This window comes from Podarcis raffonei, chromosome 4 (genome assembly GCF_027172205.1).
Source record: "Podarcis raffonei isolate rPodRaf1 chromosome 4, rPodRaf1.pri, whole genome shotgun sequence".
Lineage (NCBI taxonomy): Eukaryota > Metazoa > Chordata > Lepidosauria > Squamata > Lacertidae > Podarcis > Podarcis raffonei.
Genome location: NC_070605.1, coordinates 62,581,750 through 62,597,338, shown reverse-complemented (window position 1 = coordinate 62,597,338; position 15,589 = coordinate 62,581,750). Strand labels below are relative to the sequence as shown.

The 15,589-nt window shown below is 42.9% G+C and overlaps 1 protein-coding gene across 1 annotated transcript in view; it reads right to left on the bottom strand.

The window, feature by feature from the left end:
* Window positions 1-11,475, bottom strand: part of TAB3 (TGF-beta activated kinase 1 (MAP3K7) binding protein 3) — a 28,262-nt gene extending 16,787 nt beyond the window's left edge. The window contains exons 1-2 of the mRNA XM_053386982.1: window positions 11,146-11,475; window positions 2,220-2,413 (exon numbers count right to left, since the gene is read on the bottom strand). Coding sequence (XP_053242957.1) covers window positions 2,220-2,321 — 102 coding nt within the window. The 5' untranslated portion in view covers window positions 2,322-2,413; window positions 11,146-11,475. The remainder of the gene's footprint in view (window positions 1-2,219; window positions 2,414-11,145) is intronic.
* Between the last annotated feature and the right edge of the window lie 4,114 nt (window positions 11,476-15,589).

The window sequence follows — 15,589 nt, the reverse complement described above, 5'->3', positions numbered from 1 at the left end:
TGTGCATGTGTCTTTACTTTAGAAGAGTGTTTTTTCTTCAATATTGTTTTATTCCTATGGTTTTGTTCCCTTTTCCATGTGCAAGACTATAGCAAACTTCTTATAATTTTATCATGAACCATTATAATTTATTTTGCTTTTTCCAGAAAATGTTAATTTGCAATACTGTCAGAGATCAGTGGAATACCATATTTTTCCATGTATAACACGCCCCCATGTATAAGACACCCCCTATCACTTATTAAGTCAAACAAATATTTGGAAATTCTAAAGCTTTACCTGTAGCATGAAATATCTGAATTTTAGGATGGGGAGTTCCATAGGGTCATTGCCCACCACATTCCCACCCTTCAAGATGGGGAAAGATGGTTGGTGACAGGTTTATAGGCTTCATCCATAAGATCTAGAGGCTCCTGACCATCCACTACCCCAGGATCCACAAGAGCTATAACTCCCAAAGTATTGTTTTTGATAAGCTCAATGGTAGGAGCACCAAGGTCTTAAGGATCAGGCCTACACAGCTTCTGCCATTACCAGACTGGTTTCCTGAACACTTCATTGAGGGAGAGGGAAAAGAGAGCATCTGTGGAAAGGTCTGGTAAAGAACTTCCCCAGATATGCCAACACTCCAAGCTTAAATCATAATACTCTGAGTCAAACAAAATTTTCCTCCTTACTGAAGGGTAGAAAAATCAAAATAAGTATTTGGAAATGTGTTTGCCAAGTAGCTAAACAGCCTCAATCTTTCTACTAAGGCCTCAAACCAGTGCATTCATTGTTTCTTCAGGCCATTCCTGGCTCTTGCAACTGCCTACCTACAGAACCTTTTCTTACTGTCTTGGCATCAAAAGCACACACCTTTCTTATTCTGGCATTGTTCCCATCTGAAATCACTTAACTGTGTTCAGGGCAGTATTACTAAAACACACACACAAACAAAACAAAAATGTAACAGGTATCTTACTGTGAGAGAATTCCACCTTAGGAGTTTATACTACAGGGAGGAAATACCTTATTTGCTTTAAACATTTCCCCTTTCCTCTACAAGTCATTGAAAGACTCCCATGCAAATTGTTTAGTGATATTTGCACAACACTATTTTATTTTATGTAGGAATACTTGGTTTAAAATCTTATCACAGCTAAACAGCACAAGAACTACCAACAGGCCGGTGTCATATTGGAATGAGGATGATTTTAAAAGGACCCAGGCACGCTCATCTTTCATTCCTCCTGATTGCAGATTACATGCCTATACTTATTTGCCACACATTTTATTTCTTTCTGCTTCCCCCATGGGCATTTTATGTTCCACTTAAAATAATACATTGATAATAAAATACAATTCTTTAAATTAGAACACAAAATGCCCTGTGGATGACTAGAGGAAAATGCATAGGTAGGTAGATAGATAGATGATAGATAGATAGATAGATAGATAGATAGATAGATGATATAGATAGATAGCATTTAAGAGCTTAACCATTGTTTTAATCTCGCTGATCTCAACAGGACACAACCTGTACCTGTGCTAATTAGATGAAATGGGATTTTTAACTAAATTAAAGTGGTACGAGTAGAATCTATATTAGTGAAAGATATGTTAACAGTGGTTTTCAACCAGTGCGCCATGGCACCCTGGGGCACTTCAGATGGTGGTCAGGTGCACCATGGGCAGCCCTGGCCTCTTTCCCCTCCTCTGGTGCCCTCCAAAGGCTTGCACAGCGGTTTCTTGCACCGGCCCTGGCTACAAGTTCTCTAGGTGAATGCTGCTACAAGGGCAGGGCAGGAGGTGCTGGTTGCCAGGAGCTGAGGTGGCCTTGGATTGAGTAAGCAAGCAAGCAAGCAAGCAGGCAGGTGAGGATTCCTGAGGAGAGGTGTCCCAAAGGGGTGAGGGGCTGACAGCTCAGCAGGCAAGGGGCAACATAAATAAGCTCCTGAGACTCAAAGCGCATTTCCCCACAGGGGAACCACAGAAAGAATGTAGTTGGTCAAGGGAGCCACGGACTCAAAAAAGTTGAAAATCTTTGTGTTAACATATAATGAAGTATGCTATAGGAAGCCTGAAGACCTAGCTTGGAATTAAGTTTTCACCCTCAACCCCTTGTGGCAATAAAAGCCTTTATCTTTTAGAAACAAAGAGGATGAAATTGTGTGTGGATCTTACTAGCATATTACAATGAATTCTTTTCAAAGAGAAACCACTGTTTTATCTCTTACCTGGAGCATGCACTGTGACACCACACTCTCTGGGATCTCAGGGAAATGTTGCCGGAGGTCATGGAGTACTTGCATGTCGAGTTGCTGGCTGCTCTGTGCCATGTCAGACTGATGTTAGCCTCAAGACTCTAAGAAAATAGCAGTCAACAGGCGACTTCCCAATGGCTATGCTCTTCTGATGCTTTTGGCATCTTCTATAAATACAAATACAATAAAATGAAGAAATAGTTTAACATGATTTAGACAATCACACAAAAACATATACGTATCTGATGGACATATGAATATCAAAGTCTCAGTTTATTATTTCATAAGGCCATGACTTTTATCTCTTAATGCCACAGTGAAGAATAATTACAACATATACTCTATAGGACTGTACTTGAAAACAACATTCTTTTCCTAGACTTGGGACAGGAATCTTCAAATAAATGTGACATGAGCAAACTTGTCCCTCCCAACAGTAACTTTCTTAATTATGCTTCTTCTAGCAAGAGAGCTTGGGACCAGTACATCTCTACCATCCTCACCTTTAGATCTCTCTTCAGTTCAAAATAGAAGAGGAACTACATAGCAAATCACATTCTGAACATACACTTCAAAACTAACATGAATAGTTACTTGGATTTTCCCAAATTAATGGCAAGCAGAGGTGGGTGACCCATGTATCTGAAAACATTGCTAAATGTACCTTGGCTAACATTGCTAAATGTACCTTCCGTATTTGGTAACCTGGTAAGTAAATGTTTGAAGTATTTATGCTTATGACATACTGTATCCATTCTATAGTATATATAATATTACATATATAAAACTTCTTACTTCTGTCCTATCCTTTCATTTTAAAGTTAAGTACATGTATGTAACCCAGATAGATGAGAAACTTAGTACAGTAAATGAAGCTTTGCAGAAGCAATCCAGCCTTGAAGATAAGGAGCCTTAGTAACTGCTTAGTGACCACATAAGCAGAATTGATATATTTGCAGGGGTGGGGAATGTGAATGGTTATTCCCTTTCAAAGGTTGGAAGCAAACAAGAAGGCTGGGACTAGTGGCTATGAGGTGTGAAAATCAAGCTTCAACTGTGATGCAAGTAACCTGCAAGGCCTACATAATGGATGTTCCCATGTGTGTGAAGACCTGGATTTTGGCAATGGATAATGTTGTTTCTGCAGACCTATGGCATTCTGGATCCTGAGAGATAGGGCTTTGTTCTCCATTTTGTACCTGTATAAAGACAGTTCTCTCTCAGTGCCAATTCCAAGAAGCCCACACAGTGAACCCTCAAAGAAGTAATGTGTCTACAGCATTTCCTTCTCTCATGCCTCACCCTTTTCCTATTTTCACTTGTTACAAGGGTCCCTAGCCAGGATCCTTTGTGTGAGTATTACCCCATCCTTGGTATTGGCATGGATGAGGGCCAGTCTGCTTAGGTAGGATAACTCCTTCCATCCAATTTCTAGTCCCCATTTCTCGACGAGGGAGAGGATGCACTAGCTGTGGAAAACTTGGTCAAGAAGTAATCTCATTATTGGTCTGCTTGTGTGTCCATATATTCACTGGCAAAGTAAGATCCCAGGCTGTAGGTGTTTGTCTTGGCATCCCATGGCACAGAGAGATCCCAGGATGTGTCTCAGGCCTGATCACCTTGGAACACACAGCAATGCTATTTAATATGTTAGCACTCCAGTTCTGACTCCCGAACTGGACCGTAACATAAAGATAGCTGTATTGTATAGCATAATGCATAGTTCAGTCCTTCCACATCAGTTAGGGAAGAAGGTATACTGCAACATTTACATCTGACAGTCTAGAGAGATAATCTTTATAAATGTAAAAATCTCACTGGAATGAAATTTGGCTGGCCATACACTCATGCTGTCAGCATTGCCACTAACATTCAAATACAGATCAATACATTTGAGAGGAACCAAGCATGAAGCGGCTTCAGTAGATGTCACTATCATTGGCTACATATTCCTAAACATGAGTGGTAGGAGATTACAGTTTAAGGATTTGACCTAATTCAAACTCCCGTTTCAGCATTTGCTGAAGTGGTGAAGTGTTACACTTATGCAGTTCAAGGATCTAGACAGAAGATCCCAGATTTGACAGTGGAACAAGTTAGAACTGTTTTCTCCACCCCTGTCCAACAAACAATAATATGCTCCATTTCCGTCTCTCATTCACATACTTTGTCTCCCAAACATGCACTCAAAAGATACTTTTTTGCAAAATCCGGAAGAAATACTTAGCACAGTCTAATGTAAAACTCATTTATTTCAAGTACTGAATTTTTCAGGCAAGACTACAATTAGTATTTTGTTACTAGAGAATCTTCACAAATATGTCTGCTTCCCAACACCAGAATTGTACAAGAAATGCATAAGCTGAATACAGTCGTACCTTGGTTTTCAAACAGCTTATTCTTGAATGTTTTGGCTCCCGAACACCACAAACCCGGACATGACTGTTCCGGTTTGCAAACTATTTTTTGAAGTTGAACGTCTGATGGTACTTCCGATTGGCTGCATGAGCTTCCTGCAGCCAATCAGAAGCCACGCTTTGGTTTCCAAACATTTTGGAAGTCAAACGGACTTCTGGAACGGATTCCGTTTGACTTCCAAGGTATGACTGTAACTACAAATATGAAACAGAGGCACACAAATGCACAAAGATAGATTTTAAAATAAGAGGAGAATGAAGAAATTATCCATTGTTTGCTTCTCTACTTATTTATGAATGCTGGATTCTGTTCCGGAATAGTGCAGAACATGGGTTCAGAAAATACTGTACACGTGATTACTGTTAGAAGTGATCCCAATCCTACAATGTAAGTGGTAAAGTATAACTGTGCGAGTTGGTCCTCAGAAGCCATGATCAAAGCAATCCCAAAAAATTACTAAAAGCAGGCAACGGTGTAGATACAACTTGTGGCACTCATTCAAACTACCACTGTCATGTTCCCCATGATACTTCACTAATGTGACTCCAGATACTATTCTGCAATGTGAAAATAAAAGAGTTGTATTGCTTTAGCTTTTCCAGGCCAAGTGCTGCCTCACTTATAGTAAGAGGTGCACCATATAGTTTGACAGCTAGCATGCAAAGACAGCCCCATGAAGAGGCTGCTGCACAGCCAGCTTAAAATTCCAGTTCCATGTTCAGTCCTACTGCCCTACAACAAATGGTCAAACGGGATCTGAAGTCAGGATGTAGATTGCTTTCACAAGCAAGAAATCATAGAACAGTTTTGCAGGCTGTGTAGAGTTAGTGGCAGATTACCTACAACAAACCATATATTCCCTTTTTCCAGCATCTCCAGAACTGTTCCCTGCTACATCACATCCACCCTTCACTTAACACACAACAGCATCTCTATATGCATTGCCCAGGTTCCTACAAAGATGACACCACTACCTCTCTCCACTACTGGAGAATTAGAAAGGGGAGGGGAAATCTAACATCCTGTTACTAACTGCCCAACCAATAATAAATTACTGTTTTTATACTACTTCAATCACATACAAATAGGTTCAGATGTGGCCATGGTTACCTGGTTAGCTTAAAAGCTACATGGGGTCTAAAGTTGAGAATCCAATTTCCAGTCTTCTTTTAAAAAAAACAACAACACACAATTATTATTGGTTTTTTAACAAATACAAGTACAAGAACCATTAAACACTCATCCAGGTGTACAGCTAATGGTGTTTCTTCTATCCATTGGCTTTAGACATAAGCTTACACATTCAATGTTCAAACATATTACTGAACATACCATCTCCACTAAGAAGACTGATCAGTTGGTACAACAAGGTCTTGATTTGGGTCATTAGCATAGTTAAAGAAAAGGGCCTACATTTCTTGGAAGGTGTCTCTTTCTGTTATAACTTTAATTGCTCATCTGCGTCTGGTGAGATGCTCAGACATTGCTGGATCCCAGCTATTATTTTCGCATATATTCAGGGGTATTTCAGTCTGGTTTTCCCATTGTTAAGCTATCGCTAATCGTGCTGCAGTCAGTAAGAAGCCTACATGTTCTTTGTGGTGCAGAGTGGAGTCCAAGTCTATGCCCAAAGATAGTAGGGCTAAAGCAGGATTTGGGGTAAGATGTTAGCTAGTAATTGTGGATATAATGGAGACAACTCTGCTCCATGACGGAAGAAAGGCAGGGTAGAAAATAAACTTTTCAAATATAAGGCAATCTGCAGCATTAAATAATGATAACACTGAAATTCTAAATGCACTTCTGCATTTAGAGGATGTGGCATCTTCATGAGAGGATTATACAAGGCTTTCAATACGTGTGAATTGCTACTTGCCTTCTTCTGGCGACTTCTAGCCTGATTTTGAGGTACTAGTAGACTAGAAGCAAGTAACTTGATTCTGCTTTATTTTGACCTGGCCCCTTCCTTGTGGCCAACTTTCTCATCTTACCCCTCAATGGACATCCTCTTACAGACTGGGGAAACATGCACCTTATTGCTCTGCCTTGCTGGAAAATAAAACAGTCAGAAGATGGTAGGACAAAAACTGCAAAAGACCTATTGTGGGTACCAAAGCCTTTAAAAAAACACCATCTGAATGTTCGAGTGAGAACCCCAGAAGAAAGTGCATTACAATTGGGTACAGTACATCCAGGGGGATGTGGGTGGCGCTGTGGGTTAAACCACAGAGCCTAGGACTTGCCGATCAGAAGGTCAGTGGTTCGAATCCCCGCGATGGGGTGAGCTCCCATTGCTCGGTCCCTGCTCCTGCCAACCTGGCAGTTCGAAAGCACGTCAAAGTGCAAGTAGATAAATAGGTACCACTCCGGTGGGAAGGTAAACGGCGTTTCTGTGTGCTGCTCTGGTTCGAGAGAAGCTGCTTAGTCATGTTGGCCACATGACCCAGAAGCTGTACGCCAGCTCCCTCAGCCAATAAAGCGAGATGAGCACGGCAACCCCAGAGTCGGCCATGACTGGACCTAATGGTCAGGGGTCCCTTTAACTTTACCTTACATCCAATTTGCAATTTTGCTTGTACAAAACTAAGACACTTGAAGTATTAAAATTGATAAATATTCCAAATAGTACAATAAATATTACATAAGTTTCAATTCCCATTATTTCTGCTTTTACACAATTTAAAGACTTCCAGAAATTTTACATCTCTGGCTAGCACTCTAGAACTTACTAAAAGATAGAGAGACAATGCCTTAAAACAGTTGTTTCTAGTTTATACTCATCATTGCATATCTATTTAATTGTAAACGGCAGCTGATATATTTTGTTTTTAATTTATCTAGCTCTTTTATTTTGAAATTAATAGACTCAAGATGTATTATTGTGTTCCTATGAAACGGAATATGTGAAGATTACAGAAGGTAATACTTTTCACTGACTGACAGGGAATTAGAAGATAACCTAGAAAAACCCCAATTTACAATGCTTGGGAGCAGCTGGCCACAAAGTTTGTTATACTGCTCTGGTTGGCAGAAATTCTTCACTAAAAGTGAAAAAGGTCTCACAAGACATAGGGCTAAAGATATAATGGTTCATGTGGAGAAATCTTAGTTAAAAGATTATTCAGTTTTTTAAAGGATTCATTTTATTCTTTATTTTTTTAAAAAATATTTTATTTAGGATTTTCTTGTTTTACAGAAGTGTAATGGCTCGTATTTTCCCCCCGCCAGGTAACATTTTTACAAATCCGTTTCATTTGTTGAGGCATTAGGGGGAGAAGGAAAAAAAAGGAAAAAGAAAGGGGGTGGAGGGAGGGAAGATGGATGGGGGTGGGGTCAGGTGGTGGTGTTTCTATTATGCTTAGTGTATGTAGAGTTTGGTGTCAGCGTTGTTTGTGTTGTTCACTTGTGTTCCTTTGGTGGTGACAGAGTTTGGGGTTGGCCTAGGGTGTGATTGTTTGTTTGTGATTGGCTGTGGTGATCTTTGTTTTCGTGTGTGAGTGAGGTGTGTGTGTGTTTTGGATCAGGTTAGCCATATTGATTTGTATGCTGTTGGTGGATTATTGTCATTGTCTTGTTGGGCTGTGTATGTGATAAAGGGGAGCCATACCGGGGTGAAGGTGTCTTCTTCTGTTTGTCCCCGTGTCAGTTTCAGTTTATTAGTTAATTTTTCCAGTAGGGCTGTTTCCCATACTATTTGGTACCATTGGTCCATGCTTACTCCTGACAGGTCTCTCCAGTGTCTGGTTATGGTGTTTCTGGTTGCTGAAAGTAGGTGGGTTATGAGTTCTTTGTGGTGTAAATGGGCGTTGTTGTCTTGGAAGATGTTTAGTAGGGCCAATTCTGGGGTGATATCTAATACTTGTTTAGTTATTTTACATATTTCTCGTATGGCTGTTGCCCAGAATAGTTGGATTTTGGGACATTCCCACCACATGTGGAGGTATGTGCCTGTGGAGGTGCACCCTCTCCAGCATTTTGGTGAGGTTCCTGGGCATATTAGCGCTAGTTTCCTTGGTGTTAGGTACCACCTGTAGGTGAGTTTCAGTGTGAGTTCTTTTCTTTTCGTTGATATGGATTTAAAGGGAGGTTTAGACCACATTCTGGTCCATTGCGTGGGGTTAATCTCATAGCCTATTTATTCTTTATTGTCGCCTTTTGAATGTCCCAAGAGAATCTTGCTTCCACTTCAATTCACACATCAAAAGTGGCACAGATGGCATCATACATCTATCAAAACACAAAAGTTAAACTGCAATTTTTACTACACTTCCAATATGATTATCAGTACTTATCTCCATCTCAAAGTATGCTTCCTAAATGTACCAAATTCTAGATTTGGTATTACATTATACATATATTTATAAAGTTATATCCATGCTTTCTCTTGCCTCTACACTGGTAGAAACAATATACATAAGCACTTGGGATGGAATAATACATAATTAGAATAATTTTTTATTGTTCACTACTGTGCTTGCCTCCAGACCTTTGTCCCCATGGACTACTTGAACATTTATTGAAATCTGTCAAACAACCTAATGGTTTTTCTGCCTGCTGTAACAATTGACAAGTACTATGCTAGGTAATGTGTGATTTTTATTTGTATTTTTACAGATATTCTATGGATTACTTAAATGAAGCCTGCGGACCACTGGCGGTTCACAGACTACAGCTTGGAAACCCCTATACGACAGTTTATAATTTTATAAGAATAGATCTAATCGTAGGGGTTGAAGGTCTCTGTAATACAGGTAGTGCTTCTGTTGTAAGGAAATCACATGTATCTACCACTGAGTACAATATCACTAGGGAAATGCAGTTTTTATCCTAGCTAATGTACCAAATGTAGCAACTGCAACAGTGCAACAAAAAACATGGCTGTGCAAGTTCCACAGTCACCTACAACATAACACACTCACATTACAGGCAAAAAGTATTACAACTCACATCGCCTTCCACCTGCCTCATATTTTTTAAAAGTTGTATCATCATAATTTTACTTTTACAGGTGGAGCATTATTTCACTGCATCACCACAATGGAAAATCCCTTTATCACAACCAGTGGCATATAAGCATTTTCTTTGGGTTACTTAGGCATGAAAACATTACAAACACTGATTCTCTCTACTCCATTTCCTTTGTGCCACAAATAACTACCAGAGGTACATATGGGCAGGAAGGCTAGTTGTTTTGTTGCCTTATTTGTATGGTTCGCTTACCCAGAAGAGAAACAAAATAAAAAAGCCAAACAGGCGACACAGTTTCCCATCTACAACAATGCCCTGACATTTCATAGCTTTTTTGGCTTGTAGTGAAGATCAGTTCTCCTGAAGCAAGGCAACCCTGGCTTCTTAATTATATATGAATGCAGTACACACAAGTAGCTCTTGGCCCAGACTAGCACAAGTATGGCATAAAAAAAACCCACAGAAAAAAATTAACACCTGAATGGTCCTACTCAATCTTTTGAACATATACACTCTAAAATTTGCCTACACCAAACAAGATATAAATATATTTAGCAAGAATAAGTTTCAGTACACTGCCAAGGCCTTGCTACCACTCAAGACTGTCTATCTTCAAAGCTGCCAAAACCAAAGCAGCAGCATCATACTGCAGTCACCCTGCTGAGGAGACATGCCAAAAAAAAAAAAAAAACAGACAGCAGAAGAAGCTATTACAAATGCAATTACTTGCAACAGTAACAAAGTAATAATTGTAGCACTGCTCATATCCCTGCTATACAAATACATGCAAGGTGTGGCATATCCAAGCAACCTGAAAGCAGCCTCCAAAACAGACAAAAAGTTTTCCTGAGCATGTAGGTGTAAGAGAAAAGACTCACACCCATCACACCCTATTAAAGTTTCACCCTGTCTGTGATTTAATCATTCAAAACCAAGCAATACAGGTCCAAAAGTGTGCCTGTTGTTTGCACACAAGGGGATGGACATCTGACCCCTTAACATTGGTCCTCAATTAACAGGCCTCAAAAACAGGTTCCCCATCACCCAGAATACACCTCCTTTCTTCAGTCCCCAGTTCATCTATAAATTGATTACCAACTTCATGAACACCACTACTGCTAAATTTGTAAGATGAAAACGGATAAAGAACAGGGGAATAAAGTTTATGCTCTGCTTTTCATTTACTACATATTTTTAAGCAGGTGCCAGGACACACTTGGTATCCCCCCCAACCCATACAAGGTTTTAATCCACCCCAGTAGCCCATCCACTGTTGCAGCCTTTTGTTTGTGGAGCGGGGGATCGCCCCTTTCAAGGCATAGGAGCCCCCACCCCAAGCATTGCCCCTCAAGTCACCACTTTGACCCCTTCCTGCCTGCTTACTGGACACACAGCCAGCCTGCCCCCCTCACCCGCCTTGCCATGTTTTGCCAACAATCCCTCCACACCTCTCTCCCTCTCCCTCTCTCCCTCACACACACAGGGACCCCGGCCCTCCCCCCACCCCTCTCACCGCTCGCGGGGGGGCCGGTTCCAGCAGCACCATCTCGCGCTCCCCTCCCATCCGGCCCCTGGGCGTTGGGGGCAGCAGAGGAGGCCAAGCCCCCCGTCGCTTCCGGGGTGTGTTTGTGTGTGTGTGGAGTGGGGCAACTCTCCCCCCCCTTTCCGTCTGCGTGAGGCGAGGGGGGCGTCTCCGGGTGGTACCGGCAGAGTGCAGACCGAGCGGGGGGCGGGGGGGGGGAGAGTGTGGGAAGGGGCGGGTCAGCGCACTAGACAGGGCCGTGAAGCGTTTCCGGGACCTCGCCCGCCCCGCCCGCCCACTGCCAGGCAGAAGAATTCGACTGGGGATTCTCGAGCAAAGGCCCGACTGGCTGAAAGGGAAGGGAGGGGCGGGACCAAGCCCGGCCAGCTGCAGCTCCTCCTCCTTCTCCTCTTGACAGAGATGTTGGGGAGGGAGGCCCAGTCGCCGCCGCTGCTCCCGAACAGACTTCACTTCCGGTTCCAGATGGGACTTCCAGGAATCCTCCATGTGCGGGGCAGGAGTGGTGGGAATTAGGGGGAGGGCTTGGTTAAAACAGACAACGTCGCTCCCTCGCTCTTTGAGTTCATTCTGGGCTACTCTACCCTCCCAGGAGGTAGAAAAGGAGCCTGGGTTTTAAAAGAAACACGGGTATTATGCCATAATTCTCCTCAGATTCAAGGCTTTCCTCGCTGGCAAGTCGCCTGCGACTCTTGAAAGGCCTCGTGTCAGGTAGAGATTCAACAGATAGCGAGGCAGCAATGGGAAGTGTCCCCCCCCCCCCGCCCACTTGTCTTTTAAAGAAAACGCTCTTTGCCGCAGCGCTTTGAAACAACGGTTTCCCTCAGAGTTGAAAAGCAGCTTCGTAAAGTTGAGAAGGGGACATGAAGTCTGTACACGCCTAAATCCTCACGACAGACAGAAATTCATCAGGGGTAGCCTTCATCTGTAAAGGTACAGAAGAAACCTTTTCCCTCCAATAATGTGTTAAATCCGGCGGGGGCAACCCGTTTTGTTATGGTAGAAGGCATCATTATTTTAAAGCACATTCACGAAAGCTGTTTTTTAATTTTATTTTGCACTTATCCCACGCCCCACCTTACCTAGAAGTGAGCCTCACTGAATTCAATAGGACTTACTTAAGAATGGAAACGGTTAAGGTGGCATTGCTGTTTATTTACTTATGGCATTTATACCCCGCCCTTTAGCTAAAATGGTTCTCGGAGCAGCTTTCCAAAACCAGCCCGTGTTGATCCCTATGCATTTCCACTACACTTGGCCGGGGGAGGGCTGGGAGAGAGATACAGCCAGTAACCGGAAATGCAGATTGAAACCCATCACGACTGGGGCCCTTTTAGCCGCCAGGCTCTTGAACTCCGAACATGAATCGCTGAAAACGTATCGCGAGAGTATGGCGGAGACGCTCGATCAGCTGAGAAACAGTGGACAAGAGGTCGTTTAAAAGACGGGCGATGACCGCGCAACTCAGGGCTGCGTGAGGAGAAGGCTTCTGTCCGAATCTCGGGGCTGTAGGGCTGGTTCTGCGAAAGCGGGACTCCATCTGGAAGGGAGCTCGTAGTTTCTAGGAATCTTGGCTTCGGAAGCTTATAGCGGAGTTGTGCGGTCCCTCGCTGTGGGGACTACAAATCCCGTCAGGCTTTGCGATAAGCGGGTCGAATATGCGTAGCTTGCTGGGAGGGGAGAGGGGCTGCGGGTTCGGCTGTTGAGAGGGAGGTATGCTGCGTTTATGCTAATCAGCAGCAACAGCAGCAACAACAACTCGTCGCCTTAGTATTTCCTGGCGCTCACGTCCGTGGCTTGTATTGTTCATGACGTGTTTCCATTCATTCGTGTGGTTCTGCAGGAGGGAGAGAGCAGATGTGTCTGCGGCTGCTTTTTCCTCTTCAGTGTTCCTGCAGAGCCTCCTCTTTCCTCCCTGCAAAGGCATTTAATATTTTTGCGCTGCAGCTCCCACCATCCTTTGAACACTGGCCTCGCTGGCTGGGGCTGACGGGAGTTGGAGACCAACATCATCTGAGGGCACCAAGTCCCCCAACATTGCCTTTATTGCTCCTGGAAAAAAAGGACAGCTCTCCTTGTGTAATTTCTATTTTCTCTCCTATCCTAAAGCCATGGGTTGGTGCCCTTATAATATTTTAAGATGAACAGCCTTGCCTAGATAATGGACTAGATGAGAGCTAACAAACTGAAGCTCAATTCAGATAAGACTGAGGTACTGTTAGTGGGTGGTTCCCTAGACCCGATGGATAGGCGATTGCCTGTTCTTGATGGGGTTACCCTGCCTCTGAAAAAGCGGGTACATATCTTGGGGGTGCTCCTGAATCCTTTGCTGTCACTTGAAGCTTAGGTGGCCTCAGTGGTGTAGAGTACCTTCCATTAGCTTTGGCTGGTGATCCAGCTGTGCCCTTATTTGGACAGCCTAACTACTGTTGTCTATGCTTTGGTTAGAATACCACAACATGTTATATCTGAAGACGGTTCGGAAACTTTAGGTAATGCAGAATTCAGCGGCCAGGTTGCTCACTGGGGCAATACGGTTTGAACGTACTATACCAACTACACCGTCTATCAGTTAGTTTCCAGGGCCAATTCAAAGTGCTGGTTTTGACCTCTCTAGCCTTAAGCAGCTCAGGACTGCAATGCCTCAAGGACCACCTCTCCATATGAACCTATCCAGACCCTGAGATCCTCTGAGACCCTTCTTTGTGTGCCTCCTCCACGAGAGGTCCAAAGAGTGGCAACATGAGAACAGGCCTTTTCTGCAGTGGCTCCCTATTTGTGGAATGCTGTCCCCAGGGAGGTTTGGTTGGCACCTTCATTATACACTTTTAGGTGCCCGGCAAAAATGTTCCTTTTTAATCTGACCTTTGGCTAATTGACATCCAATACCCTTTTAAACGTGCTGTGGAAGGGGGAATTACTGGGTTGTCTTTGTTCTTATTTTAGTATGCATTTTGTGTTTTTTTTATATTGTAATTTTTTTGTTGTGAACCACCCTGAGATCTACCTGTATACAGTAGTCTGCAGATTTAATAAATAATAATAATATTGTGTTTACAACAATAGATGGCATTGAAGGCAGCCATACCTACATAACTGAATGTTCTTGTAACCCTTCTCCTCTCGCTGCCCCCCAACCTTCTTTCTTAATAACTGCTGCATACAAATGATCACTATTATTGTTCTACCTTCAGTGCAAACGTCTAGGAAGCTTATGAAGGAGATGTCAACTAAGGTCCAGCTTATACATATGGTTCAGGTACCATAATTAAGCTACAGGCTTTCTAAGTAACTGAAAGTAGTTTCTGATGAAACATGTGTGTTGCATTATATAACTTTATTCAGTGCTATTATTCTAGGAAAAGAGATGCCGGACTAGCCATGAATGCGTCCCTTGTTCTGTTATAATGGCAATGGCACCCACCTGAGAGGTGCCGGAACTGGGTTCCGGTGAGTTCCAGCTGGAAAATAAAGCCCTGATTTTATTCAAAACAATCAACCCACCCTACTGCAAGTCCTCTTTTACTATACAGTGGTGCCTCGCTAGACAAAAAGAATCCGTTCCGCGATTCTCTTCGTCTAGCGGTTTTTTCGTCTTGCGAAGCAAGCCCATTGACAGCTTAGCGGATTAGCGCTACAGCTGTCAAGCGGCTTTTCGCGATCAGCTGATAAGCGGCTTATCAGCGGAACAGCTGATAAGCGGTTTAGGGGCTTAGGAAAAGGGCGAAAAAAGCGAAAAAACCCCGCGGGGGGACGCAAGATTTTTTCGTCTTGCGAAGCAACCCCATAGGGAAATTCGTTTTGCGAAGCGCCTCCAAAACGGAAAACCCTTTCGTCTAGCGGGTTTTCCGTCTTGCGAGGCTTCGTCTTGCGGGGCACCACTGTATCTATTTTCAGATTAACTGTCCTTCCCCTTTTCTTCCTCTCTTCCAACTATCCTTTGTCCAAAGACGACACTTCACTGTTCCTTCCTATCTTACATCCTTCATCTCTCGGGGATGTTTCAGAATGAAATAGCACCTCATTGATCATGCAACATTTCAAATGGAAAATTCTACATGAGATCTGCAGAGGCACTGGCTTATGCTTTAGCTTACGCCATCTTTTTAAACTATGCTGCAGAGGTTTCTGGCATGAAATTAAAAGAGTTTCAGGTGTGAGTTAGGAACTGCAAGATTGGAACAGGAGAAGAACGTTGGTACAAGGAACACCAGGGGGGAAGTGAGGGTGACTACTGAAGTGAGAAGCAAATATTTGTAATTAACATGGCGCTCATACCCTGGTATCAGTAATTAGAGCAGGAAGACACTTTGTGGCCATAACAGCTGGGTTTGTGCTATATCAGCCCATTATTATAATGAAGCCCATTTGAAGAAGTGGCTGGGGCAGAAATGTCTGGTTAGCATCTGACTGGGTT